This window comes from Sporothrix brasiliensis (assembly GCF_000820605.1).
Source record: "Sporothrix brasiliensis 5110 chromosome Unknown Cont14, whole genome shotgun sequence".
In the NCBI taxonomy this organism is placed as follows: Eukaryota; Fungi; Ascomycota; class Sordariomycetes; order Ophiostomatales; family Ophiostomataceae; genus Sporothrix; species Sporothrix brasiliensis.
The window spans coordinates 448,129-475,522 of NW_024467133.1; the positions used below are offsets into that span (position 1 = coordinate 448,129).

General features: G+C 56.1%; 7 protein-coding genes across 7 annotated transcripts; 4 read left to right on the forward strand and 3 right to left on the reverse strand.

Moving 5' to 3' along the window:
- Positions 1-594: 594 nt before the first annotated feature.
- Positions 595-2,400, reverse strand: SPBR_03672 (uncharacterized protein; the record flags this gene model as incomplete). Its single annotated transcript, XM_040761962.1, has 1 exon — positions 595-2,400. One exon carries the CDS (start codon positions 2,398-2,400, stop codon positions 595-597), a length of 1,806 nt encoding a protein of 601 aa, XP_040622808.1.
- Positions 2,401-5,655: 3,255 nt separating this feature from the next.
- SPBR_03602 (ring finger protein) lies at positions 5,656-8,343 on the forward strand (the record flags this gene model as incomplete). The annotated part of the gene is made up of 1 exon (XM_040761892.1): positions 5,656-8,343. The coding sequence occupies one exon, from the start codon at positions 5,656-5,658 to the stop codon at positions 8,341-8,343; it is 2,688 nt and encodes an 895-aa protein (XP_040622809.1).
- A 530-nt stretch (positions 8,344-8,873) lies between these two features.
- On the reverse strand, positions 8,874-12,051 carry SPBR_03585 (multifunctional beta-oxidation protein; the record flags this gene model as incomplete). Its single annotated transcript, XM_040761875.1, has 5 exons — positions 8,874-9,636; positions 9,710-9,870; positions 10,089-10,508; positions 10,569-11,798; positions 11,890-12,051. The coding sequence occupies 5 exons, from the start codon at positions 12,049-12,051 to the stop codon at positions 8,874-8,876; spliced, it is 2,736 nt and encodes a 911-aa protein (XP_040622810.1).
- A 1,653-nt stretch (positions 12,052-13,704) lies between these two features.
- On the forward strand, positions 13,705-14,661 carry SPBR_03811 (Uridine/cytidine kinase; the record flags this gene model as incomplete). Its single annotated transcript, XM_040762101.1, has 1 exon — positions 13,705-14,661. One exon carries the CDS (start codon positions 13,705-13,707, stop codon positions 14,659-14,661), a length of 957 nt encoding a protein of 318 aa, XP_040622811.1.
- Positions 14,662-15,330: 669 nt separating this feature from the next.
- Positions 15,331-16,971, reverse strand: SPBR_03694 (uncharacterized protein; the record flags this gene model as incomplete). The annotated part of the gene is made up of 1 exon (XM_040761984.1): positions 15,331-16,971. One exon carries the CDS (start codon positions 16,969-16,971, stop codon positions 15,331-15,333), a length of 1,641 nt encoding a protein of 546 aa, XP_040622812.1.
- Positions 16,972-19,817: 2,846 nt separating this feature from the next.
- Positions 19,818-21,514, forward strand: SPBR_09234 (uncharacterized protein; the record flags this gene model as incomplete). Its single annotated transcript, XM_040767360.1, has 2 exons — positions 19,818-21,413; positions 21,473-21,514. 2 exons carry the CDS (start codon positions 19,818-19,820, stop codon positions 21,512-21,514), a joined length of 1,638 nt encoding a protein of 545 aa, XP_040622813.1.
- Positions 21,515-25,013: 3,499 nt separating this feature from the next.
- SPBR_03759 (protein kinase domain-containing protein) lies at positions 25,014-26,288 on the forward strand (the record flags this gene model as incomplete). Its single annotated transcript, XM_040762049.1, has 1 exon — positions 25,014-26,288. One exon carries the CDS (start codon positions 25,014-25,016, stop codon positions 26,286-26,288), a length of 1,275 nt encoding a protein of 424 aa, XP_040622814.1.
- Between the last annotated feature and the right edge of the window lie 1,106 nt (positions 26,289-27,394).

Here is a 27,394-nt window from a genome sequence, read left to right on the forward strand (position 1 = left end):
AATCAATCCAAACGACAGAAAAGCCCATGGCAGGGAAAGAGAAGAAAGAGAAGCAACGAGAAGAATGGTTTTGTGCAAACACAGCATCGAAGAACTGCATATATCCAATACACCAGGAATCCATATCGTGGCCGCCAGTGTACATTTTTGGTTATTTTTTGAGTTGCCCCAAAGATATAGACTGTATAAGAGGAAGGAAGAGAAAACAATTAGAGGTATCTGTGAAGACGAGAAGAATATAGTGGAAGAGTATCAGTAAGAGATGCAAAAGATGCCAAAGACAAAATACAAAAAAAGCCTATCCGTAGAACCGGAGCAGTACAAGGAAAGTTAAGACCATCAACGCGTTCTGGGCCAGCAGGGTTTATTTTGCCCGCCGCGCGCAGTCGTATATTTTTGTTGTTTCTTCGTTGTTCGTGATTCGTGTCGTTTGGATGCGATCCAGAATGTGTATCAATGTATTTGATCAAGAGGAACAAAAAAAGAGGAAGTGCAGCATGCCGTAAACAAATGACGTAAAATGCATTCGCCATCATACACTCAACTCTCAAGAAGACAAATAAAAAAAGAGAAAGACGAAGAAAGACAACCATTTCAGCCTTGGAAGCGGCCTGGATATTCGTTTTGCCGGCCCAGCACATATGCTTCAAAGGACTCCGAGGTCATGGAACGGGCGGTGACGGGGCCTGCACGTTCCGGTGTGGCCGGTTCCCACTCGTCGTCGGTGATGGCGCGGAAGAGGTAGTGCTCGTAGCGTGTCCGTGCAAGGTTTGGGTGGGTTGGGTGAGCCGGAGGAGGGGGAGGGGGTGGAGGTACAGCATCTGCGGCAGTGTCGCCAACGTCGGAGCCTGCATTGCCAACGGCGTCACCGGTGGCATTTCCAGCATCACCGGCACCGACATGACTTGCAACACCTGGTCCGTCCACGAGCGTCCCGGTCTCGCAGAAAAACGCGCCCTCAAGGTGCATGCGCTGCAGATGCGGCAACCGGCCGCCGCGCAGACTGCGGAACAGCGACCAAAACGTGCCGTTGCTCAGGCGGACACCGCCCATGGGCAAGTCAAAGCTGCCGCCGGCCATGCCGCGCCCGCCGAGACGGAGGCGTTCGAGGGTGGCAGCGTGCCGCAGCAGAAAGCCACGCAAGTCACTCTCGTCGCACACGACACCCTCCAGCTTGAGATCCGTCAGAGCGCGGAAGCGGAACCCGCTGTCACTTGCGCTGGAACTACTGGGGGCGGCGAAACCATGACTGTTGCTGACCAGAGGCGGCCCTTCCAGGCTGCCCGTCTCGCCCAGCAGCTCTCGCAGCGACAGCATGAAAAGCTCGCGGGCAATGGAGTGATTGTGAAACGCAAGCGACAAGTGAGTTAGATTCGGCGCCATGCGCAGGACGTAGCCCAAGCCATTGACTGCTTTGACTTTGGCGAGGGGGAATCCGACGTTGGACGTATCGAGCGCCAGCTCGAGCAGTGTCAGTCCGCCAAATACGTCACGGCACTGGAACCACAGGCGGCGGTCGGCCTGGTGGCGAAACAGTTCAAAGGGCAGACGATCAATAGAAAAGGAGTCGAGGCGGCAACGGCTTGCGGGCTCGTCTGCTGCTGCTGACGGGGATGCGGGTGACGACGGGGCCGGCGAAGAAACAGCGGAAGAGACAGGGGACGACGTGCGAGTGGATGCGATCGAGGCGGCGGCCGACGCCACGGCGGAGGTGGGTGCCGAGGCATAGGCAGATGCCGACGAGGGAAACGAGAACAGGTCGCCGCGCGAGCTGCGGCTGCTGCGGGTGCTGTGCCCAAAGGACGACCCCGACGCCGGCCGGGATGCACATGCCTGCTGCAGGGCTGCCATGAGGACATTGAGGCGCTTGATGGCGGCGCCGTAGTTCATCTTGGAACTGGCAGGATTGAGCATGGCCATGCGTAGCTCGTCAATGTCGTAAGGCGTATGGCGGAACGTAACAGCGAGCGTGTGCAGATTGACGAGTGAGCGGAACGTGGCGGCCAAGTCAGCCGGGTCCAGAGCGTGTAGAGGCGTGATGGCAAGGCGACGCTGCTCAAACTCGGCGCACTGGCGCCATGCTTTTGTCAATACATTTGTCTGGTGGTCAGGGCGGTAGTGCATAGTCTCGTAGTACGTGGCCTGGCGGGCGTTTTCGATGTCCACCTCGGTGAAGTTGAAGGTGACGGACTTGATACTGAAGCGCAGGCGCTCATGGGTGGCAATAGCACGTAAACGTGCAACGTCGTCGCGCCATGGCAAAGCAAAAAAGTCTGGCGGCAGGAGATAGTCGTAGCCAATATCGGCCAGCGTCGGTGTGAGAAGACGAAGGTTGCGGATGGATTCCGAGTCGCAGTAGCCAAGGATAAGCTGGAGCAGCTCGACCGGGAGGCTGTCCATGCTGCAGAGGAAAGACGGGCGTAGAGGGATACGGAGTGAGGGACGAGGCCAGAGCGGCCCAGAGATGGTGCGGTTCAATGAGGTGAGGTTCGGGTCACGAGATCACGATCGTATGCTGTTGGATGTGACGGCAAGGGGCAAAAGCACAAACGGTGTGCGTGCGTGAGACACAAGAGAGCCGGATATAACGAAGGCAATAAATCGAAGGAGAGCGCTCGGCAAGGCTTCATATATGTTGTTGATACAAAGCACACGGACCGGGCGCTGACAAAAAGCGGGCGGCGAGACAGTAGGCAGGGAACTAAAGACAAAACGACAAGAGCCAACGGGCAGCTAAATCGGGCATAAAAAGTAGCCTGTAAGTCTGGGGAAGGGCGGTGGGAGTTGGCGGCGTGAGGCTTGGCGCCTCGATGCTGAGGAAACAAAGCAGGAGAAAAGAAAGGAGAAAAGAAGGAAATCAAAATGAAATATCCAGAGAGAAAGACAAGAGGGAAACGACGATTTAAAGCAAGGTAAGAGCCGACCTGGCCATGGCGAGGAAACTGCGTTGCAGCATGCGACAGAATGGGGAAAGAAAGCATGGGAATTAAATTTACTTCAAAAAAAAAAAAAGGATTTATACAAAAATGGAGATGCAACCCACAGCCGGCGAGAGTCGGTGAGCTCAACACAAGGCAGCAAAGGACCCCTGTATGGGGGCCAGCAGACTAAAACACACGAATCTGGAGTTTTCGATGAATGATCCTGCGGTGCTTTCCGCTGAGCATGCAGAGCGATATGTGAAAAGGAGCAACTGGGGCGCTTTTCGGGATTATTCTGTGCTCCATTTGGCTAGCAAGAACCCGAAGCTGGCTCCAGTTTGAAGCCCGTGTGACTGCCGGGCCGCTGCAGCCCAGTGCCGCCCGAGACGAAAAGGCGGAGGAGGAGGAAGGCGCGAAGGAGGAACAGACACAAGAGGGCGTGAGGAAGGTGCAGAGGGGATTGAGCGTGTCGGCTTCTGACGTTCCTTCCATGTGTCTTCTGTGGCATCCATCGTGCTTTGGCCGGCCGCTCTTTCCTGGTGTCAGTCGATGTGAGCATGCAACGATTGTCTTAAAACGGCAACGACGATCTTTAGCAGTCTCGTCCCCTTTTCCCCTTTGGAATGCCTTTGGACATTTTTAGAGTTTACACTTTGCTTCACCTCGTTGACCTATTTCTTTGCTTATTTCGTGGATTTTCGTCACATTTTAAGTCATTCTTTCTGTCCCTGCACCTCCTGTGCCCTCCTGCATGTCGCCCCATCTCTTTACATCCCAACAAGCGGTGATGGTGTGGCAGCCCCTGCCGTTGGTTGGCCCAGAGAAGAACGCCAGAACGACACAGAGAAGACCGAAAGAAGACGAGAAGAGCCATACAAAGCGGTTGCTTTGCGTCCGCCACTCACAACGCACCCTGGCCGCCTTTGCCCCCATCGGTTGGGCCCAGCGTATTACAGACAGGTAAAGACGAGAGACAAGACGGCAGCCGAGTGGGCCGCCTGGGTCGCCCTGCATCAAGAAAATCGATGAAAAGCCAAAGCAGCAAAAAGAAGCAACAGCAGGAAGAGGAGGTGAGACGGTGCCTATCTGAGGCAAAGAGGCGGAACGACCGCTGGTTGGTCTGCACACCGAGGGCCCGCATGGGTTTGCTGGCGGTTTCTGACCTCCGCAGCTGCAGGCCGCCTTTCTTTTTGCAGTCCTCAAGCTGCAGAGGAGCTGCAGCTGCACGGACAGGGGATGCCAAAAGGCGGATTGGTAGGTGACCACTCGACCACCCACAAAGCAAACCGCCTGCACCTGAGACGCGCCTGGGCAGGCCAGGGACCAGAAGAGAAACTGACAAGTGGACTAGTAGACTGGCATACGAAGTACATGCAGAAGCAAGAGACAAGAGAAGCAAGACGGCTCCGGCACTCCGTCATCCGTCGACGTTGGGCACGGATTGCTGGCCTGTGCATCTGAGAGCTTCACCGCCAAAATATGGGGCTCGACAGCTGTGCACCACTCCAATATGGCTACCCGGTATGTCGCACAACAGATTCCGTACGCAGTAATACATCCTGGGGCAACTCCGACTCGTGCAGGTCGCCAGGAACGGCACGCCGTTGCTGATCAGTGAAGAAGGGAACAACGGTGGAAGAGGCGATCAGAGAGGATCGTCGCCTTGCTCCTGGTCACTTGGCCACGGCCAGCCTCATACAACGGCTCTATCAGCATCCCTAATCGATACCAACACTCTGGCCGACCTTTGCTTGTTATGTTTCTTCGGCTTGCATTCTTTGCTGCTCGCTGCCTGGGTCTGCAGCTGTCCGTATCCCGATCCATCCAGAGAGCACTTCTACAACTTTGATTTGTTATTGTATGTCTCTCTCTCGCCACCACCGCCCCACCCGTCCAAGGCTGCCGTTTTGCACGCCACAACGACCTGACTGAACCTTGAAGAACACTGAAACCGAATTCAGTAGGGCAAATATCGACAGTCTTCTTCCTCGCTGCAGGTGTACGTATGTTGCACGCCGTCCGTGATAGCATCTCCGCCACTAATGAGGTGTCGGGCGTTGTCAGAAACTGTGAAACCGGATACGAAGAGTCGAGCGGACAATAAAGTCAAAGTCCGACATTATGTGTGAGCCCACAGAAACTAGTTGGGCTCGTAACAAGGGCGGATGGGCAAATGAGCAAAGGGTGCCTAGAAACCCTGGAAAGCTGCATCTTTAGCGCGTGTCCCAGCACTCTCCAGCGCCTGTCTTGCACAAACACAGGCGGCACCAGCCCTACCCGCAACTATCTTTACGCGGCAGCGCCACGGCAACACCAAGACGCCAAAACACGCCGCGTACTCGTCCACCTCATTAAACCGCAATCTCCAACCAATTTGTTTCGTTCTCCGACAATATCGCGAATATCCCACCTCAACAGCGACGAACGTAGGACTATCGGCAGCCGTCCTCCTGCTCGCTACAGAAGTCAAATACGAATTTGCAGCATCTGATATCCGGTATCGACTTTTGACAGACGATCGCGCTGCGCTGCTCGTATCAACAATATTGACAGCATCGACTCCATCAAGACATCGCCAACATCAAATATTGCCCAAGTCGACAGCGTCTCCTACAGCCTCATCGCGGCATGCACGCTGATCTCGCGCTGCTCCAGAAATGACACAAATAACAGCCGGTCAACGGCTATCGACATAAGACCAGCTACATCGTGACCCCGACTGGCCAACATTACCATGGTCTTTGCTGGCCTCCTGGGCACCGCCAAACAGCCGCGTCGACGGCAAAGTTCTGTCGCCAGCGGCCGTAGCGGCTTCCTGCGCCCGGGATCGTCTTCGAGCGCGCGCACAGTAGACGAAAAGGAAAAGGAAAAGGGCAAGGATGCAGACGATGCGATCGACGACAATGAGGAAGATACCAGTGGTGAAGACAGTGCCAATGACGCAAACGACGCCGCCTCGACCCGGACGATGAATAGTGCCCGTAGCGCCCGCAGCGGAGAGGGCGCTCGCAGTGGACGCAGCACAGCAGCAATCTCGCCATCATCACCACCCTCACACCCTCCGGACTTTATCGCCGACGAAACGCACCTCGCGCCCGTCTTTCGTGAAGCGCCCGACCTACGCGAGCTCAACAACAGCTTGGCTGCTCTTGCCGTCGTTTTTCCCGATGTCCAGGTGGATGTGTTCCGCGAGATGCTGACCAGCTTCGACGGCGAGTCCCGGCTGGCTCTCGTTGCCGACGCTCTCCTCAAGAGCAGGGCCACCTGGGTCAAGGGACGCTGGCGCATCGCCGACAAGGACAAATCCCCGCCGCTGCCCTCGGCCTCGTCCTCCGCCTCTTCTTCTGTCACTCCGACCGCTTCTGCCATCTCTGCCGCCGAGCGGTTCCGTACCCCCGAGTACAAAAAAGCCGTCAAGACCCTCGCCAGCCACGAGTTCATGGGTCTCTCTCGCTCCACAATCAACGCCGTACTGGCCGAGCAGAACTACGCCTACCTCGACGCCCGCCGCACCCTCGTCGAGATGTCCTCCAAGTCCTGGCGCTTCACCATCTCGTCGCTCTTTTTGCGCCGCAAACCCGTTGCCTCCACCGAGGCCGAGAACCACCCCCTCATCATCTGGAAGTCCACGGGCCAGGGGTCTATCATCCCGACCATCAAAGCCACCGGCAGCGCCGAGCTCGACCGCGAGCTGTACACCGCCCTCGTCGCGCCGCTGAGAGCACAGAAACGCTCCGAACAGGAAGATGCTGACCGCACCATGGCGTCCGCTCTCAACACCGCCGAGGCCGAGGCCGCTGGCGCCACCTTTGAGTGCGCGTGCTGCTTCACGTCCACCACATTCGAAGAGGTGACGACGTGCAGCAACAGCGACGGGGGTGATGACGGTGACGGTGCGCATATCATTTGCTTCCGCTGCGTGCAACACTCGGTCCGCGAGGCAGTCTTCGGCCAGGGCTGGGCCCGCACCATCGACACCAGCCGCGGCACCTTGTGGTGTCCGGCCGTCTCCCATACCGAGTGCAGAGGCATCATCCCCGTTGACCACATGCAGCGCGCCCTGCTCGACGAGAAGCGTGGTGCCGACACCCTGCAGCATCTCGATCGCCGCCTGGCCGACCACAGCCTTGTGGGGAGCGGTCTACCTCTCGTGCGCTGCCCCTTTTGCGCCTACGCCGAGATTGACGATATCTACGTGCCTTTCCACGAGGCTCCGCTACGAATTCGCGTCGATGGCCTCTACAGCCTCGCTTTTATCCTGCTTGTGTCCGGCGTGACCCACGTCCTAATCCTTCCGCTTCTTGTGTTGTTGGTCCTCGTCACCATCCTGCCCGGGTTTATGGCCCCCGTCGGCCTCGCTTCATGGGTTGTGTCTGCATGGAGTGTCCTCAAATACAACTTTGGCGGCGTTGGTAGCGATAGTAGCAGCAGCAGCAACAACAACAACAACAACAACAACAACAACAACAACAACAACAACAACAACAACAACAACAACAACAACAACAACAACAACAACAACAACAACAACAACAACAACAACAATGGCACATTGCGACGGAGAAAGACAGCAGCCTCCAGTAAGCCCAACTACTTTTGCGAACAGGTCTCAGCAGCCGTTACCCGCTTCCGCCGCCGCCGCCGCGGCCAGCAGTTCCGCTGCCAAAACCCGGCCTGCGCGCGCGTCTCGTGCATCGGCTGCTCCAAGGCCTGGACCGACATCCACGTCTGCCACGAGTCCAGCCTCGTTGCACTGCGCACCCAGGTCGAGCAGGCCATGAGCATGGCCATCAAGCGCGTCTGCCCCCGCTGCCACACCTCGTTTGTCAAGGCCGTCGGCTGCAACAAGTTGACCTGTCCCTGCGGATACAAAATGTGCTATGTTTGCCGCAAAGACATTAGCGGCAACGAAGGGCCCGACGCCGGCTACCGCCACTTTTGCGAGCACTTCCGGCCCCACGGCGACGGCCGTCCCTGCACCCAGTGTCGCCGCTGCAACTTGTGGGAGACGGAGGACACCGAGGCCGTGCTCCAGGCCGCCCGCGAGGAGGCCGAGCGCAAGTGGCGGGAAACGGAGCAGCGTGACCTGAGCCTCTCCGAGCGCGCGTACCTGGAGACGGGTATTGCGATTGGCGGCGGCACGGCGGCCGGTGGCAGCGTCAGCGTCAGCATGGGCAGCAGTGGTGCCGGCGGCCCCGGCGTCGGTTTCGGTGCCACACCAACCGGTGCCATCCTTGCACGGCGTGCGATGACGGGCGTGGTGGCATGGGCGACGTCGCTGCTGTCGTGGTCGCCGTTGTCCGGCAAAGAAGACGGTGGTGGTCGACGCACGGCGGCCGAGGCTTTTGACGCTGCCAACCAGGCCCGGTTCCCAACCTTGGCCGAGACCCTGGACTGGCTACTTGAGAGCATCCTTGTATGAGCGAGAATGAACATGGCTCAGCTTGCGTTTCCATTTTGTTTTGTTTTTGTTTTTGGATACTCCCTTTATTCCCCCTCTTCTAATATTCTTCTGGGTACCCTTCTTTCTCCTTTTACCCTACTTTCTTTATTAATCATGTCTACAGGGTGTTTGCTTCATGTTTTCCGCTCATTTCTTTTTTTATGACATTCCCTACGGAGCTTGTTTTCACGTTATACCACCTCCCTCGTAATGATTTGTTTACAAAATACGGCCCAAGATAAAAGACAAAACCGCACAGGCCGTTTTTATTCTCTATTGTATTTTATTTTCAATGAAAGCTGAAGGTTTCTCCAAGCAAAACACAACTACAAATGAACAAAACACTTGGTTATCTTGTCCTCGAGGCGTTGTCAAAACGAAATATATAAATTCCATGTAAATCATACAGAACACGCAAGAAGCAGGGAAACCGATAGTATAGTACATTCTTTTCCTCTTTTCCTCCACTCGCTCGTCCAGGTCAGCCGAGGCACGCCGTGGACTTTAACTTAGATCTTGCTCTTCTCCGACGACGACACCAGCTCCGCGGCCGCACCGCCAATGGCCAGCTTGCCCGTCTCCTTGACCTTGGTCTGGAAGATGATCTTGCCCGGGTTGGCCTTGTCCTTCCACATCTCCGTCACCAGCGTCTGGCCGGGCAGCACCGAGCCCGCGAAGCGCACCTTGATGTTCTTGAAGGGGCCAAACGTCTCGTAGACGGCCTTGCCGGCGAAGCCGAAGAAGCACAGGCCGTGCAGGATGGGCACCTTGAAGCCGCCCATCTTGGCGAACGCCGGGTCCACGTGCAGCGGGTTGTAGTCGCCGCTGAGGCGGTACAGGGCGGCCTGCTCTTCGGTCGTCTTCTCCTCGACGACGACGTCGGGGGCGCGGTCGGAGGGCGGCGTGTTGGCCGCCGTGGCAGCGCCGCGGTCCTGGACCTTGGGGTTGCCGCCGAAGCCGCCGCAGCCGCGCAGGAACACAGTGGTCTCGTTGTAAAACAGCTCCTCGCCGGTCTCGGCGTTGACGGTGGTGATGCCGTTGCGGACAATGGCCGACTTGCCCTTGTCCACGACCTCGAGCAGCTTGCCGTACGACTGCAGGCGGCCCGACGTGGGGACCGGGTACTTGCGGACCTCGAGGTACTGCTCGCCGTGCAGCAGCATCATGGGGCTGAAGTTGGGCACAATGTCGTCGAAGCTGTACGGCAGCTCCGCATCAAAGGGCGGGATCACACCGAACGTCGGCAGAACCTGGAAGTCGTCGGCACCCTCGCTACGGCGTGTTAGTGACCCGGTAGGTAGGCAACGGCCTTCACGGTGACAAAAGGGAGGGGGAAGCTTCTTACAAGACGTATTTGAGGTCGGAGCGCTTGGCGCCAACACCAAGGTTGTAGAGCATCACGTCGCGCTCTTGGAACTTGAATTCGGACGGGCTGGGCTTGGCCGCCTTGGCGGCCTCGATGGCGCGGAGGAACTCGTTGGACTCGCCGGAAGGAGCGGCATCGGACTGCAAAGTGGAAGAAAAAAGGAACGTTTAATATCCGGTAACATTTTCTCTAGCTATAGATACAGGTAACAATGTGCAAAAAGAAACAAAGTAGCAGAGGCGGTCATACTGTTGCCGCCCTTTCCCCAAGTTCCCAATCGTGCGACAAAAAAAAAAAAGGAAAAAGAAAAAACGGAACAAGACACAGGAAGAAAAGAGGAAGCAGAAATAGCTCATACCTTGGCCTTAATCTGCTGCTCAGCCCTGAGCCACGATGTGCAGGCCTCCGCTTTGGTCGGGTGGTCGGCCTTGCCGTTGTCGAAGTCGACAATCTGGTCCCACGTCTTGGCGACGTCCTCGGGGGTGAGGGCCTTGCTGCGCGGGTAGGCAACACCCGACGAGCGCTCGAAGCGAGTGCGGCCAGCCCAGCCACTGCCGACCTCGTACAGGAGACCGGTCGGGTTCTCGGGCACCTTGTCGCTGCACAGGGCGAGGACGAGGGGCGCAATGTAGTCGGGCTTGAAGGCCTGGACCATCTCCTCGGGCAGAATGGTGCGGGTCATGGCCGTGCCAGCGTTGGGGGCGATGGTGTTGACGTAGATGTTGTGCTTCTGGCCCTCGACGGCAGCCGCCATGGACAGACCGAGGATGGCGCATTTCTAGCAAGTTAGTATGATCGCTTCAATGAATGAAAATTGCACAATGCAAAGTAAACTCACCGCCGCAGAGTAGTTGGCCTGGCCAAAGTTGCCGTAGATGCCGGACGTCGACGTGGTGTTGACCACGCGGCCGTAGTTCTGCTTGACAAAGTAGGGCCAGGCAGCCTTGGTGACCTTGAAGGTGCCGCGGGCGTGCACGTTCATGACGGCATCCCACATCTTGTCGTCCATGTTGGCAAAGGCCTTGTCGCGCAGGATGCCGGCGTTGTTGATGACAATGTCGATGCGGCCAAAGGCGTCAATGGCAGCCTTGACGACGGTGTCACCGTCCTCGGCCGAGGCCTTGACACCGACGGCCTTGCCGCCCATCGCCTTGATCTCGTTGACAACGTCGTCGGGGTTCGCCAGGTCGTTGACAACGATGGCGGCACCGTACTTGGCGAACGCCAGGCAGTAGGCACGGCCAATGCCGGCACCGCCACCCGTGACCAGGGCGACGCGGCCCTTGAAGCTGACCTCCTCGCCGCCCTTGGTGGGGCCCATCTGGATGGAGTCCTCGAGCAGGGTCATGAAGTCGTTGGGGCCGTTGGGGTACTGGGCGTCCTTGGAGAAGTCGCCAATCTTCTTCCAGTTCTTCAGCAGGGCACCCGGGGTGTAGGTCTCGTCGCACTTGAGCAGCAGACCGTCGGCGCGCTGCCAGCGCATCTTGGAGATGTGGGCACCGCCGACCTCGTAGACGTAGCCGGTCTCGGTCTCGTTGGACTTGTGGGCCAAGAACGCGACCAGGGGCGTGACCCAGGCGGGCGACACCAGCGACAGGAGCTCCTTGCTGCTGCCCAGCGACTCGCTCATGCGGCTGGCCGCGAGCGGCGCGACAGCGTTGCTCAGGATGTTGTACTTGATGCCCTCCTTGGCGAGGGTCTCCGTGAAGCCGATGATGGCGGTCTTGGCGGCCGAGTAGGCAGCCAGGTTGCCCGAGCCGTAGAGACCGGCAGCGGACGTGGTGTTGATGACACGGCCGTACTTCTGCTTACGGAAGTGGGGCCAGGCAGCGCGGGCGCACTTGAAGCTGCCGGTGACGTGGACGCGGATGTGGTCGTCCCAGTCCTTGTCGGAGGTCTTGGAGAAGGGGAGCTCGCGCAGAATGCCGGCGTTGTTGACCAGCACGTCGATGCGGCCGTACTTGCTGATGGCCGTCTCGATGATCTTCTCGCCGACCTCGACCGAGTCGTAGTTGGCCACGGCCTCGCCGCCAGCCTTCTTGATCTGGTTGACGACATCGTCGGCAGGCTGCGAATGTGTTAGCGATGCAAACAGCAATCCAGTGTGTCTCATCTCGACCTCATCGACGCCTGGCCAGCATTGTCACTGTGTCGCTTACCCGTGAGGAGGTGCTGCCGCTGCCAGACAGCTGAACGCCAATGTCGTTGACGACAACCTTGGCACCGCGCGAGGCGAAGAAGAGAGCGTAGTCCTTGCCGAGGCCGCCACCAGCACCGGTGACGACGACGACCTGGTCGTCGAAGCGCAGCTGCTCAGCCATTGTGAATGTGTGTGAGGGCGGGAGAGGATGGGGATAGATGAGGAGATGCGGGAGTTGAGAAAGGACGAGAAAGGAAGAAAAGAAAGAAAATGGAAAAGAGAAGATGCAGGAAATGAGTTTAGAAGACGTCTAGATAAAATGCCAGATTCACCTCCACATGCAAAAAAGAGACAGAAAATGAAGAGCCAGTCAATTAGCCGGTCACGTTCAGGACGTTCTGGGGGATGCGAGATTATAAAGTACGCAGGTGGCAGAAAAGGGAGAAAAGGAGGATTACGGGTGAGAAAAAGAAAAGAAGCGGCCCGTTATGAGCTCACAAGCTTATGGCTTTGGATTACTCCGGCGATGGGAAAGCGCGGAGGGGGGAAGGCGCGGGCGGCGGTGATTGTTCGCAGCTCCCTGTTTGGGGAGCCATTTGGAGACACTGACGAAAACGCTCTCGGCATCTCCAAATTCCTCGCATGTCTCAAGCCGAGGCACCTTCAGGTGCTTTGCACTGCGAGAACGCTGGCCTGGTATTGGCGGATACCCCGGATGGGAAGGTGGAAAATGTGGGCACCTTCCCCAGCAACGTCCTGACTCGTGATTGCCGAGCGGGGCGTTGTTGCGACCGCGCCTTCCCTGCCAGCATATCTTACATAGAGCATAATTAGGGACTGTCTCCTGTGTAAGTCTTACTTTGTCGCCCACTGTAATTTCTCCGTATTTCTGTCCAAGGCAATCGCCCCAGCCCAGCGACTGCATGTGCAACTAACTGACTCCACAACGAGAAGAATTAGGGGTGTTTTGAGCCGAGTTGAGGACTCCCAGCAGCCATTGTTCGTTGCTGGAACCAATTGAACACCTGTCAGCCGTACCTTCCCACTCTGTAGAAAGTGGTCTTAGAACAGCGTCAGCGCGTGCCATAGAATGCTTCAGACGGTAGGAGCGAGCCGACTAGGCACGATAAAACTTGAATGGTAGGAAGGCACGCTTGCGACTGATCTTTGCGAGGAAGGTGCGACGAAGAGCCACCAAACATGCAACTAACGATGATTCAATTTCCCCACAAAGTCGGCTGTCGTCCTCGTTCTCGCAGAGTCTGGAGAACAAGTTGAAAGCTCCTTGCTCGCTGACGAATGGGCCAGTGTGATCTTCACATGTCAAAAGCGGACAGTGCTATACAGAATGTCGTATGTTGCCACACTAATCGATGCCTTTCCTAATTCGGACAGTCGTGTGGTCGCTCCTACTCGGCATGAGGTCAGAGGTACCAAAAGTCACGAGGGACGCGGAAGGCGAACCTGCCACAGCAAGACGCGACCTGTAGGAAAGAGCGATGCGTGTCTCAAATGTGAATCTTGCCTTTTGATCGCCAAGTTCATGATCCTTGGATTTGTGCGATTCTTCGTTGGCTTTGGGGTCATCAATTGAAACCTCCTTGCGCCAACCATCGGGGTAACACCAAACAGGCTTAATGCCAGAGCTTCTTCACTAGGTGCGCTCCGATACGGAGTACTCTTTGCTAGCCCCTACCATGCTAAAACGTCATCGCCAGCATCATGTCCGATTCTGGCCATGAAGCACAAATCGACTGAAAAAAGAACCGTCGTGAACAGAATGATGCCAGTCATAACTACTTGATTGACTTCCTTCAGCCTACCCACCGCAGCAATGACTTCCACACCAGACGCCCCGCTGGGGTCGCGCATCATCGACGACAAATCACCCATCTGCGTCCCCTTCATCCTCGAGCGCCTCACGCAGTATCGGAAACAGAACCCCGACACCCAGCGGCCGTTTGTCGTCGGCATCAACGGCGTGCAGGGCGTGGGAAAGACCACGCTCGTCCAGACGCTCTACGAGACGCTGCAGGACCGCGAAGGCCTCGAGACCCTCGTCGTCAGCATCGACGACTTCTACCTGACCCACGCCGACCAGACTGCGCTCGCCGCTGCGCACCCGGACAATGCGCTCGTGCAGGTCCGCGGCGAGCCCGGCACGCACGACACGCCCCTGCTGGCCTCCTTCTTTGACGCCGTCCTGGCCGGACAGCCCGCCCACGTGCCCGAGTACGACAAGGCCGCGTTTGCAGGGAAGGGCGACCGCGCCGCGCCGACGCCTACAAACCCCGGCCGGCTCGTCAACGGGCCAGAGCAGCGGCCGCTGCAGGTCGTGATCGTCGAGGGCTGGTGCGTGGCGTTCCGCGCGGTGGCGCCGGCCGCGGTCGAGGCCAAGTGGCAGCAGTCCGGCGCGTCGCCCGACACCAAGCTGTCCTCCAAGCTGCACACGCACAAGCTGGGGCACCTGCTGCTCGTCAACGAGCGGCTCGCGGCCTACGATGCGGCGCTGACCAACCACATTGACGCGCTGATCCATCTCGACGCCGAGCATACGCCGTATGTGTACGACTGGCGGCGCGAGCAGGAGGCGGCGCTGCGCCGGGCGCGGGGCACGGGCATGACGGACGAGCAGGTGGAGCAGTTTGTGGACGCGTATTACCCGGCGTACGAGCTGTTCGCGGACGGTGTGCGGAAGGGCATTTTTCCGCAAGTAGAGGGCAAGCCTGGCCGGCAGTTGCGGCTCGTTGTCGGCAAGGACCGGCGCGTCAAGGAGACCATTGAGTTATAAGGCGGTCGACAGAAGAAACGCCAACAAAGATTCAGAGCGGGGATTATCGTGTTATCGTGTCTAGTGAGCGGCCGAGTTTCATAATGCCATACACAAATACTTACATAAATATCCATGCGGGTTATGTAAGCGGTATTGCATCAAATCAAAGGTCAGAAAACAAAGCGAAGAAACGAATACGTAGAAACATGCACAGAACACATAATAAGAAGCAAAAAGAAAGTTGGTTCATGAATGATATACAGCGAAAACGCGACCTTGCTCTATTCCCATCCATTGCCAAATGATCATTGCCACCTTGCCAACCGTGATGCCATGCCCACCCATGTGTTATGAACAATAAATAGAAAACCCCAGTCCGGGATCGGCGACTCTTCTCGTTCGTTGGTGTTCAAGTCGATGTTGAGCCTTGTTGTGGTGTTTTCTCCTGTTTTCGGGCGGATTGTTCCGAGCGCGGTAAAATATTTGCTGTGCATGCTAAGCCCCTGGTAAAGCGTATTATTGACAGCTCCAAGTCTCCAAGCTCCAGCTCCCAGCCCTCCACAAGCCAGTGGAGCTTCGTCGGTGCCGTTTGTGGGCGATGCCGCCTCTCTGTTTCTTCAAATCCTTCAACTGCCCTGAGTTTGTGCACCTTTCCACACTTGATTCTCCGTCGTCCCCAACGGCGCTTCAAAGGTCCACAGCCTTGCCGCGCATCATTCCTTCGCCTTCGTGTCGGAGGTCGCCCAGCGTGCGCTCTATGCTCTCCGCTTTAAGGCGCACAGTCTTTTCACGCTCGGCAACTTCTGCTTCAAAGTCGGCCATCCGCCGCCGCTTGGCCTGCCGTTTCGCGCGAATCTTGTTCGACAGCTCGGCAAACTGCGTCAGGAACCAGTCGCCGCACTCATCCCACTCGTCGACCGACATGTCTGTAAAGAAATGGTGCTGGCTGTTGGCGTCCTTGGTCTTGAAATGCACCAGCCGGTCTTCCATGGTAGCTAGCTTGGCCGGGGCGGCGGGCGCCGGGCGGACGGCCATGCGGGCCGGGTCATGGTCAAATGGCTCGTCGCGGAGCTCTGAGTAGCTCATCGCGTGCAGCACGCTGTCGTCGTAGTCTGGACTGTGGCGCCGCTTCCGACTCGGTTTCTTGTCGCGCCGGCTGCCACCGCCGCCGCCCACACGGGGCAAGGAGCTTTCCTGCAGGACCCGCTTTTGCTGTTGCTGTACTGGGATCGCGGGTGGTGGTTGTTGCGGTGGTGGTCCTGGCGGCGACGATCGGTTCTGGCGCGGAGTACGTTGATTGGTTGCCTCATCACCCTGTGACGGCAAGTCGCTTCCATCGTCGGTCTCGGGCCGAGCAGGTGTCCGTCCCAGCAGCGGCGCATCAATGTCACGGAAAAATGCAGACCGCTGGGCGCCCAAGTCGTGGTCCAGCCCTACACCACCGCCTGCCATGACTGCTCCGTTCAACTTGGGGATGCTCTCGCTTCGTTGATGCATGCGGCGTTCGGGGGAGCTTCCGTTGGCTTCGTCCACGCTTCCATGTGGCTGTCGCTCGGAAAATGAAGACCGTCGGGTCGCACCACGGGCATCTCGCAAAGCGTACTTGGAGTGCTTCAGGACAGGTATATGCCTCGACGGGGAGCCGTAGGGAGACCGGTCTACGTAAGGGTCATCGGTGTGAGCTGCCGTGTCGCCGTTTCCGTTTGTTGGCAGTATCCGGAGTCCACCCCGATCACCCATCACAAGAGAAGCCGCCTGCTCCCGTTGCTGTGGGAAGGAGCTCTCATAGCGGCCCAAGTTGGCCGAGCGGGGTGGTGGTCGTGTTGTCGTCGTTGTGCTCTCTGCAAACATAGAGTTAATGCTGGACTCTTCCCATATTTGTTGCTGCTGTTGCTGCTGTTGGGACAGTTCGGAGAAGGGTGGCGGCCGGTTGTTGTCCGAATTTGACCGTGTCCGCTGAAACGACGGCTGTCTCTGAGGCTGGTCGTGTGTACTTGCGTGTTTCTGTGCCTGCTTTGGAGACGGAGAAGCTGCCGGGAGTGCGCCATTAGTCTGATGGTTCGGGGTTGCGCCACGAAGGGGAGTAGGGACGGGGATCTTTGCGGCCTCGGCGAGCTGTTGCCGCGCAGACAGCGGGAGCGGCGCATGGATCGTGTGGGGGGTATGCTGTGTACCGGACTGAGAAGAGGGCTGCTTGGGGCTGCCGCCGGGCGCCCCGCTGGTGTTGATGCCTGCGGCGTTGCTGGCACTTGCGGTGGTGTTGCCGTTGACGTTGCTGTTGCCATTGCCGTTGCCCTTGGGCTCGGAGCTTCGCATGTATCGCAGCATCTTGAGTTGTGTTGCTGGCATCATCGCCCTGCGCAGGCAGGACAGACAACTATGGGCAGTCGCGGCGGCAGCAGCTGCCGGCGAAGAGGCGGCCAGCTGTGTGAGAGCCAGGCCACCGCTGGACTGCGGTGCGGTACGAGCACAGGACAGTGTGCTATAGTGTTGGGGGCGAAGAATGATATACCAAAGTGTATGGAGATGTAAACAACTGCTGCCCTATAGTGTCGAAAATATGAGGGCGATAGCGTATCACAGTATGTATCGTCCTTAGGCCGCCGCGTCCCCCAGTGGTTCTCGTGTAGAGTTGCCCGTGTGCCAGCACAGTGTGCGTCAGAGGCGTTCGCCTGTTCCCTAGTCTCGTTGGGGACAAGTCGGCTGCGAGTCTGTGTGGTTGAGAAAGCAAGGACCTGCTTGCTGCCTTGTTCCTTTTAGGAAGAAGGTCGACGGACGGTCGGGGAGTCGGTGCAATCGGAAGACTTATAACTGTCACGGCGCGTTCTGTTGGGTGCGTGGGATGGTGCGTTGGACACAGGTAACGTTGGGCCGCAGATGAGTTCGAGAAACCGAGTTGGGTCAATTTGCAAGACGAAGGAGAAAAGGGGGAGAATGTGGAGGTCGAGTAGAATATCAAAGGGCGGATGCGTTGAGTATGGGGTAACTGGCGGGGGGGGAAGGAAGGTCGTGCCGTTCTTTCTCAACGGTCGTGGTTCCAATGGAGTCGAAAGGAAGGCACACGAAGTCAGGTGAACTGCATGGCCTCGCCTTCCCTAAGTGGCCTCATTGCATTGAATTTTTAGTGCACGTTTTGGGGGCATTTGGGGATCGCTCTTTCTCTGGTTGTCGCTGGCGCGTGGCGCTAGCGTGCCGCGTTCGTTAGTGGGATCCACTCGCGGCTGCCAATTGCCATCCAACGGTTCCCTGCTATGACAGGTCCGCCTCAAATATCTCGAGCTGCATCGACATTGAACATGCCACCCTACACTTCTCTTCCTGCACGCTGCATGCGTCGTCGGTCGAGATGCAACAACACGCACACCAGATACGATGCGCTGGCAACGTCGCGCAATTGGTCAGTAAGTGTCTGCGTGTCTGTGCCATCTTTGACATTTGACTTCTTTGTCCGTTCTTTCACGAATTTTGTTTGTTTCCTTTCGAGTCTTATGCAGGAGCGTTTGCTCTAATATATGTAGTCTCGCTCATAATCTACTTTTGTCAGTTTTTCCAAACGAAAATAGAAAACATTTGTGTTTACGATTCGCCCTGACTTTATATATACCTCCACCTCTAGCTTTCAACTCACGCAAGTCGCCGCATCCTACCATTGTCGAAGTGAATGCAACCTGGTGCCCAATCCCCTGCCCATTGCTGCACCCTCGGGAGCCTGACAAGATATAAGGGTCCTTTATACCATCTGCTAAACTGCAGAGTAAACCTTCGTTGAGGACTAAACAGATCGGTCAGAGCAGTTTAAGACTTAAGATGAACAGTTGGTCATTGGGCCGCCATACAAAGAGCATCTGCCCATGCTATCCAATGACGAGATAGTTTCCTTTTGGCCACTCTCTCATACGATATGATTTGATCTCTCCTGCCAATTGCTGGTAACAAATGCATGCTGGCGGGTCCAGGGCCCAGCAAACCAGGCGGCAGGTCTGTGACAATGCCTGACTGTTTATTTTGCCGCCTCGCAGTCGTCCGTCGTTTTCTGCAACTCTGTGCGTGGTGAATCGATGGCATCGATCACCTGCCAGTGCCAAAGAACGCCTTAACGTCCTTGACCAACCAAGGCTTCGTTTCGAAGTTTCGAATGTGTGCTATGTCGTCCAGAAGCAAAACGTGGACAGAATAAAGAAGCCGTGAAAAGAAGAGAAACATTGTAAACATTGCCAACACCCACCAAATTTGGGGTTGCATTTCTGCACTTGGGCTGGTCGGTCGCCATAGCCGGCATCTGTCAACTCTTTTCCACCGTTAAATAATCGCGACCTAGGCACTGGTAGCGAACAAAGTCATACAGGTTAAATTCCCTCCAGCCCGAGGAGAACGACTTAGGAAGAAATATATCAAAACCAAATATGCTTGACTTTTGTAAAGGAAGTCTTTTAACCAAAAAGTACAGGAGGACATTACCTTCAAGTATACAAGTGTAGATTGAACAACGCTCTGCGTAATGACTGAAGTGACTGCTCCGGCCTTCTGCGGAAGTTCCTGGCTTTGCGGCAGCTCTCCAGAACGAGATGCGGTGCGCATATAAGATCAAATCGACGGTCTTGCGGAACAACATATGAATCTCCGCGTTAAAGTTTAAAATGATGCCTCCTACTATCAATACCAACAGGGGTGGTTTTCTTAAAAACAAAACTCGAATATGCTGTGCACATCGGAGCTCAAATTAAGCTTTTTGGAAGCGCTTCTCGGCACAAAGATCTAAGTCAGGCCGAGGCATAACACCGCATTTTCCTGTCTTCCAGCTATAATTCGCATTTCTTTGCATAGTATCATACGACTCTGTGCCGTCCGTTAGATGCCTCATTGCCGTAGTGGATGTTAGTCAAATATATGTGATATAAATCTATTCCGACCGAAGGCACTAAGCCTGAAGGGCTTTGGTTATATTGTGGGATGTGTCACAGCCTTCCGGCCTTTATATAACCACGTGACTATATATCGAACTCGTCCGGCTTGTTGACATACACAGAGGTATTTACCCTGGTCACCACACTTCTCTCTTTGTCGTCTGTAGTCAGAAAGACCATTATGAGAAGGTTTCGTGTTCTTCCACAACACCTATAGGTTGCCGTCTCCAAGCTGTACTGTCAGGCTCATCCTTTCGCTATATGTTCAAAATGCCCTCCCCTTGGCGATTTATTGCAGACACGGAGTCCGAGTCCGAGACAAGCGACGATGGCTATGGTGGTGCCGACAAGGAGACGGTGCAGCTGCAGGCGTTGCGTGGAGAGGTGGTGCCGGCGCTGCCAAGTCTCAAGGACGAGACGCTGCAGCGGTGCGTGATACACGGAGTGCGGCACCACGCCGACTATGCCAGCTCGCCTGAGATCTTGGAAATCTGTGCTTCAAGGCAGTATCCAGCCATTGTACGAGCCAGACATGCCCGACTGATTATGAGCGACGTCATTCCCCAAGATATGGGCGACGGCAACGGGGCGGACCAGCAGACGCTGCCCTACTGCATCTGGTACCCGGACGTCGCACGCGAGGAGACCTACCGCGCGCTTGTGCGGCAGTATCCCCAGATGCGCTACGCCGTCGGTCGCGCCTGTGCAGTCGCTGGCTATGCCGCTCTGTACCATGAACTGGGCCTGCTGCCGGATGTGTCCATCGCCGACGAGGCACGCGACAACATGGAGCGCGTGCCCGGCAGCCGTGCCATTTTTCGCGACATTATGGGGCAGACGCTGCGGTTTGCTGTCATGGACGACTACACGCGATCCGTGCATCTGGAGCAACCACGAGCGGGTGCATTGCTCAATGACGACACGGCCGTGCGTTCGCGGCTCGACAGCGATTCCATTGGTCTTGCAGACTATCGTCGCAACGGACGACGGCACGTGTACTTTGACATTGCCGAGGACCACGGGCTGGCCGAAGAGACGCGCAGTCCGCATTGGTCACCTCTGATCGCCGATGAAGGTACGCTGGCACTGCTCTACGCACCACTGCCGCCCGACCTGCAAGCTGTCAACAAGGACATGCTGATCCTGATGGCGGCCGCCGAGGGCAATGTCGACCGGTACGCGCGGCTGCGGCGGCCGTCTTTGGTGGAAAACGAGCTCTTCTGCGTGGTTCGTGGTATCTACCATAGCACCATGTTTGCCAAGTGGTGGGCAATGCAGTTGGACGACACGCGAGACGGAGCAAGGGCTCCAAGCCCCGTATTGGAGGCCTTGCAAACAAACAACGCTCCCTTTCTGCGCGAGGCCGTCAACGCCCGCCACATCATGAGCAACGACGTTTCACGCATCACCGCCGAGACACCCAGCAGCGAGATTCCCTACGTGATCTGGCACCCACGCCTGCCGGACTGGGCCACCTTGCGCGAGCTCGTCCGCCGCCGGCCCGACATGCGTTCACAGGCAGCTCACGCCTGCATCGTGGCCGACTACCAGGGTACCTATGACGGCCTGCAGCCGGAGCCCTCGTACGTACTCTGGACAGAAGCCAAACGACAGATGCACCGGAATCCGCACTACGCGCAGGATCTCGAGCAACGCGCAGACGCGCTCGGACTTTCTCTCCACGAAGAACGACCCGCAGACCACGTCGAGGCCGTGGGGGCGATCCGTGTCCGCGACACGGATCCGACGGATGCCTGGCTCTACACCCAGCTCGATCCGTCGCTGATGCTGTTTGCCGGGCACGGATCGGGTGGCATCTACCAAGGTTTTCAGCCGACCACCAGCTACGTGGACTTGGCCGTATGCGTACGTCGCTGCGACAGGAGGCACTCTGCAAGCCAGGCAAAATGATGCCGCTCTACCAGGGCATTGTGGAGGATGAGGTGGATGACGATGTGAAGGAGTAAAATGAAGAGACACTGCAATAGTCGGATAACAATACATTTACTTTCTTTACGAAACCATGTAGCATTGTCTTGCAGCATGCGTACAAGAAGATGCCATGCACTCATCTTCTAGCGTTCATTTTTTGTTTTGCATGTTTGTTTGTGTGTTTGTTGGTCCGAAGCCACTTTGTTATCCGCCTTGTCGTTCTTAGTCTGGATGTTTCTTAGAGCCTCGAGACTTTCAGCGTCGTTAGAACTCTCAGTGTTTTTATTTGAGATTTTATTTGTTTATTTGCATCCCTTAGCCCGTCATGGCGTCTTTGCATGTCTTGTGTCTGGCTGGTTTCTTGGCCTTCCTCCGACCGGCTGCTTTGGCATCGCCTTTCAAGGCCGAGCGCGGCGGGTTTTACGGCATTGGCCGCCCAGCCCCTGCATGCCCTGGAGCGTGCTCGGATGCCGGCCTTCTGTCGGCCAACTGGACACGCTACCACGACGTGCATCTGCTCAGACGATGCAACGATGACCTCCTCTTTGAAATGCATGTCGGCAGCTCTGTCAACGGCACCGCCACCGACACCGATACAGTCATTTTCGCTTGCAGTCTGACCGCCGCCGACTGGGGCCACTCATCGGCCTCGCCGGCAGATGCGACTGCATTGCCCTTTCCCGAGACTGGCTCACTACAGGGCCCATGGCAACGCAGGCAGCCAGGCAACAGTACAACCCGGACGAGCCCACCACAAGAGCCAGGCACCTGTGGTGCTGCTGCACGGCCTTCCCAGGGGCAAGTGTACACTGGCTCAATCGGTGCAGGATCTGGCTCGTCATCAGCAGCTGGCATCGCCATTGGCCATCTCAAGGACTACCTCGCCAACAACACACGATGTGGCTACGCGCTGCTCTTTGCTGAGTCGGGCAACGCGGTCGTCGGAGCATATGTTGGCGAGCAATTGCAAAAAGCCAGTGCCGTCGGACTGGTCGACATGTTGGACAAGCAGCTCACGTCTCGGAACGTCGACGCACTTGAAGTGTGCGATGCCGACAGAGGTGCCACCCATTCTGCTGGATTTGTTTCGGGCACGTTTGACAGCCTGGGCTTTGTCCAAGCGACACTCGGCATGTGGGCCAACGCGTCGTGTGTTTTAACGGCAAACAGCCGCCGCAGCAGGAGCTCGGATGCCAGCGTCGTGTTTCTTGATACGGGCAGCCGCAACGCCATCGACGCGTACGCCACCAGGAGAGGCAACAGCAGCGTCTTCACCGGACCTTCTGCACCTGGGCCGCGAACCCGGCCGGCAGCATCCTCTGCCAACGACGACTACGACCGTCCGCCCGAACCCCAGCCGCAGGCCGATGGCACCTGTGCAACATACACGGTTGGTCCCAAGGACATTTGCTATACGATTGGACAGAACCACTCCATCAGTGCAGATGACATTGAAACGTTCAACAGCAACACGTGGGGCTGGGCCGGCCGGCTGCAATGCCATCCAGGTGAACCAGGTGATTTGCATCAGCGCCGGCAACCCGCCGATGCCGGCACCCGTGGCGAATGTGCCATGTGGACCGCAGAAGCCGGGCACGCGGCGGCCGACAAATGGGACCAAGCTGCAGGACCTGAACCCGTGCCCGCTCAACGCGTGCTGTGACGACTGGGGCGGGTGCGGCACGACAGCCGAGTTCTGTACGGCCAGCAAGGGTCCGCGTGGCGCGCCCGGCACGCACGCCGGTGGCAACGGCTGCATGAGCAACTGCGGCACGACCGTGGTAAACAACGCGCAGAAACCGGCGTCCGTCATGCGGGTGGGCTACTTTGAGGGTTGGCACTACAACCGAGCGTGTCTGTTCATGAGCCCCGCAGACATTGACACGACCGCGTCCAGCCACATTCATTTTGCATTTGGTAACATCTCGGCCGGCTACGTACAACATATTCAGGCAGGGCGTGACGGCCGGACATCGCGAAAAACTGGCAGGAAACGTGGTCGCCTTTGTCAAGTCATATGGGGTCGACGGCGTCGACTTTGACTGGGAGTACCCGGGCGAGCCAGACATTCCAGGCATCCCAGCGGGCGGGACAGACGAAGGGGCCAACTACCTCGAGTTCCTCAAGCTGGTGCGCAACCTCATCGGAAAGGACAGGACGCTCAGCATTGCTCTGCCGGCATCGTACTGGTACCTGAAGCAGTTTCCCGTCAAGGAGATGGCGGACGTCGTCGACTATTTTGTCTGTATGACGTATGATTTGCATGGGCAGTGGGGTATGTGGAATGATATGACACTTTTATGGTCATTAACACAAAAAAAAAAAAAAAAAAAAAAAAACGTTACTTACTTATTTCTTTACAATGTATAGGCGCCAGCGCGGCGCATTGTCTTCGTCTTAGTTGTAGTTACTATGCGAAAATTTGACGAGGTCGGACGAGCTCATACCTTACTATTTGTCAGTCTACTACTTGTTTTACTATAATTTGGTTGATTTATTTTAAGAATACCTTACTACACTTAATAACCCCGGGTTTATACCACATATCCCGGCGTATTATACCAGGCCCATATACCACCCGAAAAACCTCATTAGGAATTTCCTTCTTTAAACGTACACCTGTGCCGTCCCTACTCTAACCTACTTAACGGGTATGCTCGCATATGCTCCCCTGTGCTCCCTGTGACCGCTGTACCTACTGTACCTACTGTACCTACTGTACCTCTATAACTGTTCCATCGCAAGCCGGCACAGTCACAGAACCTTGACCTCGGCCACCATCTTACAGTTTAAGAAGCACGGTTAAGTGCATCTCGGAAAGCCGGAACTGTATAACTCACAACTTTATCGAGGTGGTATTAGGTTGTGACTTATATCCCCCTGTATAAAGAGGTAGCCTATTCCTCTCATCTCTTTTGCTACCTCGGCCACCTGCCGCTCCTCTTTGCCTCTCTTACTTTCCTCTTGTCGGTATAAATGTGCTGTATAGCTATGGCACACACGCAGAGGCGTCGCGGTGCCATGGAGGTGTGGCGGCGTAGGCCGCCACACCCACCAAAAAGATAGGGGTACTGTCAGGCCGTCTCTGTATGTAGTCTCGCGCACCAAATTTTAGTGCATCAGATTAAAGACAGAGACTAAGATCTTTCACCACCAGATCAATTACATAACTTCCCACAAGGGAGGACGTGCAGGACCTAGGTGAGGTCGAATCAACGGTGAATCAACAGTGTTTCTATTGCTTATGAATCCTACCTGTCAAGGAGTGTTTCAACAAGCTATGTAATCAGGGCGCGCAACGTTGTGCTTGTAGAATTGTCGATAAGCTGAATTACTCCTTTTCGTGATGTTTTGAAGTAGCATATGCCGAGAACATCATCGACATCATCCAATTAATGACTGAGGCATAATTATGTGGCCGTTGATGTCATCCTCTGATTGGTCTGTTACACACAGGTCTCCTTAAGACCATACTTTTCCCCTCCATTCAAACACAGCAGTCCCTAGTTTCACCGCTAAATGGCAGCTAACAACATGACCGCAGAAACAGACGCATCGTTGCCGTGGGTCATTGACGTGCCCCGTTTCGCGTACAAACACAGCAAAAGCTGGGGCGCCCTCGGATACAGCCTGCAATTTGTGGCCATCCGCCAACGCGACCAGAAACGATGGCATGTCCGCGTTGTCGTCGAGTGCCGTCTCCTACCGACGCAGACCACGCGTGAGCGCGTCGTAGCACTGAAAGAGCTATGCCACGCTATTGATTTCGGCACGTTGGATCTACTGGACGATACACTCACCGAGGTATTCATTCACGTCGAGGATCCTTGTCAGGACTCAGGTGGTTGTCCGTTCGTGTACCGTTCGCTCCCCGACGGTAACCCGTTTAATCCCGATGACGCGGCGGTCGTGGTAGAGACGTGTGAAGATCCTACGCGGTTTTTGTTCCCGGTGTTAAACGGTAACACGGCGACGACGACGTCAACACGTCCAACGACACGACGCGTTACGTGGGACCACCTTCAAGTGGTTGAGGACTCCTTAGCGTTGGCCACACATACGGTCCGACTGTTCGGCGAGGAACAGTTGTACGTGCTTAAGTCTATCGACCGTGGGATCTATATTCCCCAAGACACGCCAGCGTTGGAAAGTGAGCTCCACGTTCTCGAACGAGTGGGTGGCCGCGACCACATTGCCCGGCTCGTCGCCGTAGTGGTCTCGGAGAATCCCTACAGTAGTACGCCGACACGAACGACGGACACGGTGGACACGGTGGATACGACGGACTTGGTAAACGGGGCCAGTCAAACGACACACTACACTGTTTTACGTGGACTCCTCCTCGAATACTATCCGGGCGGTACATTAGAAACCGTACTGAAGACAAAGTCCGACACCGAGAGGCCCTGGGTTCGGTGGGCATCGCAGTTGTGCACCGCCGTGGCGGCAATGCACGTACATAACTTTACGCACATGGACATTAAGACGTCCAACATGGTCATTGATGACAAGGACAATTTGGTCTTGATTGATGTTGGTGGCGCAGGTGGATATACACGGGGATGGCTTTCGCCGCACATGGAGTCCTTGGAAAAACATGGGGAACCTTTGGATGCGCCTCTGGCGGACAGGAAAGAGAACGACATGTGGGCTGTCGGCAAAACGTTGCTTCTCATGGCGACAGGCGACGAAAAGCACGGCCAAGCCGTCCAGGCGGAAGCACGCAAGTTCATGGCTGACCCGCCCCTCGTCACCCTGCACCAAACGGCGGCGGCACTCGAACATCTGCCCGAACAAGAAACTAAGTAAACCACAAATCCGGGCTCCCTGAATCTCAAACCGCTACTGATACATGGACCAGTCGACGTCGGAAGACGCGAAATCCCCGTCATAACGAGAGCCTATCGTGATAAAAAGTCGTTTAGCTTGAATACACCGCATGCCGTCTGCCAGGTTTCCTATACTTTGCTTTCTTATTTGGCTTTTACTTACCAGGTCCTTCACGCTTGCCGCCCGCCGCTTTGTCGCTGCCAGACCAGTTGCACCAATTCAGTGTAGTTGAATTCACCTCACTCCTGAATCACAAGCCCGCTCGTCTTCGACCGCATCGTCGCAGGGAGTGACCAGGTCTTTGATATAGTGGCCGCACTTATAGACGCGAATGTTAAACTTACACATGGTGATATAAGGAAGTCTGGAGAGCGGTTCTTAAACGTTGGAATGGGTGTTTGCTGCAAAGCTAGGATAGAGCCAGAACACGAAAATTAATCAGAGAGAATGTCTGCATTCTCATAGACATAGAAAAAGAGTAGGGCCCAGCTCCGTGACCTTTTATGGCACGCATCTTCTAGCTGCCATTTTCCCCGTCTGCCTTTGTTTTTCTCTGCCGGGAACGAGCAAGCAAACCCGAGAGATGGATGAAATGGCGTGAATCACATTACTGGAACGTCAGCGTGGCAAGCACAGGTGCTGCCTATCCAGGGTAGTATTATAGATGCCTCACTACCAAGACGAGTATGTTTCTCTGCAAACCCCCACGCTCACAACTCCTCATTTTGCACATTGAAAACGAGGCGGACTTTGACCTTACTATTATGTTTTTTTGTGTGCGCCATGTGTGGGTGGGAAGGGGGGAGGTGGTGTGCCACGATTTAAACTAATAAGACTCTTATTTTTCCTAACCTCCCAACTACCTACGTAGACTGTCGACTCTACTTTGCCGGCACTGTAAACTGTCACTCTCTTTTAACTCCCATCCCATGTTTATGTGTAATCGTGGGTATCCTACGTAAAAAATGACTTTGAACATTACGCATGTCGCGAACGCGTCGATGGCCACGCAACATCCTCTCACTCTTACATTAAATTAAAATGGACGGCTGCCAAATCCAAGAGTGGCTAACCATATTCAATTT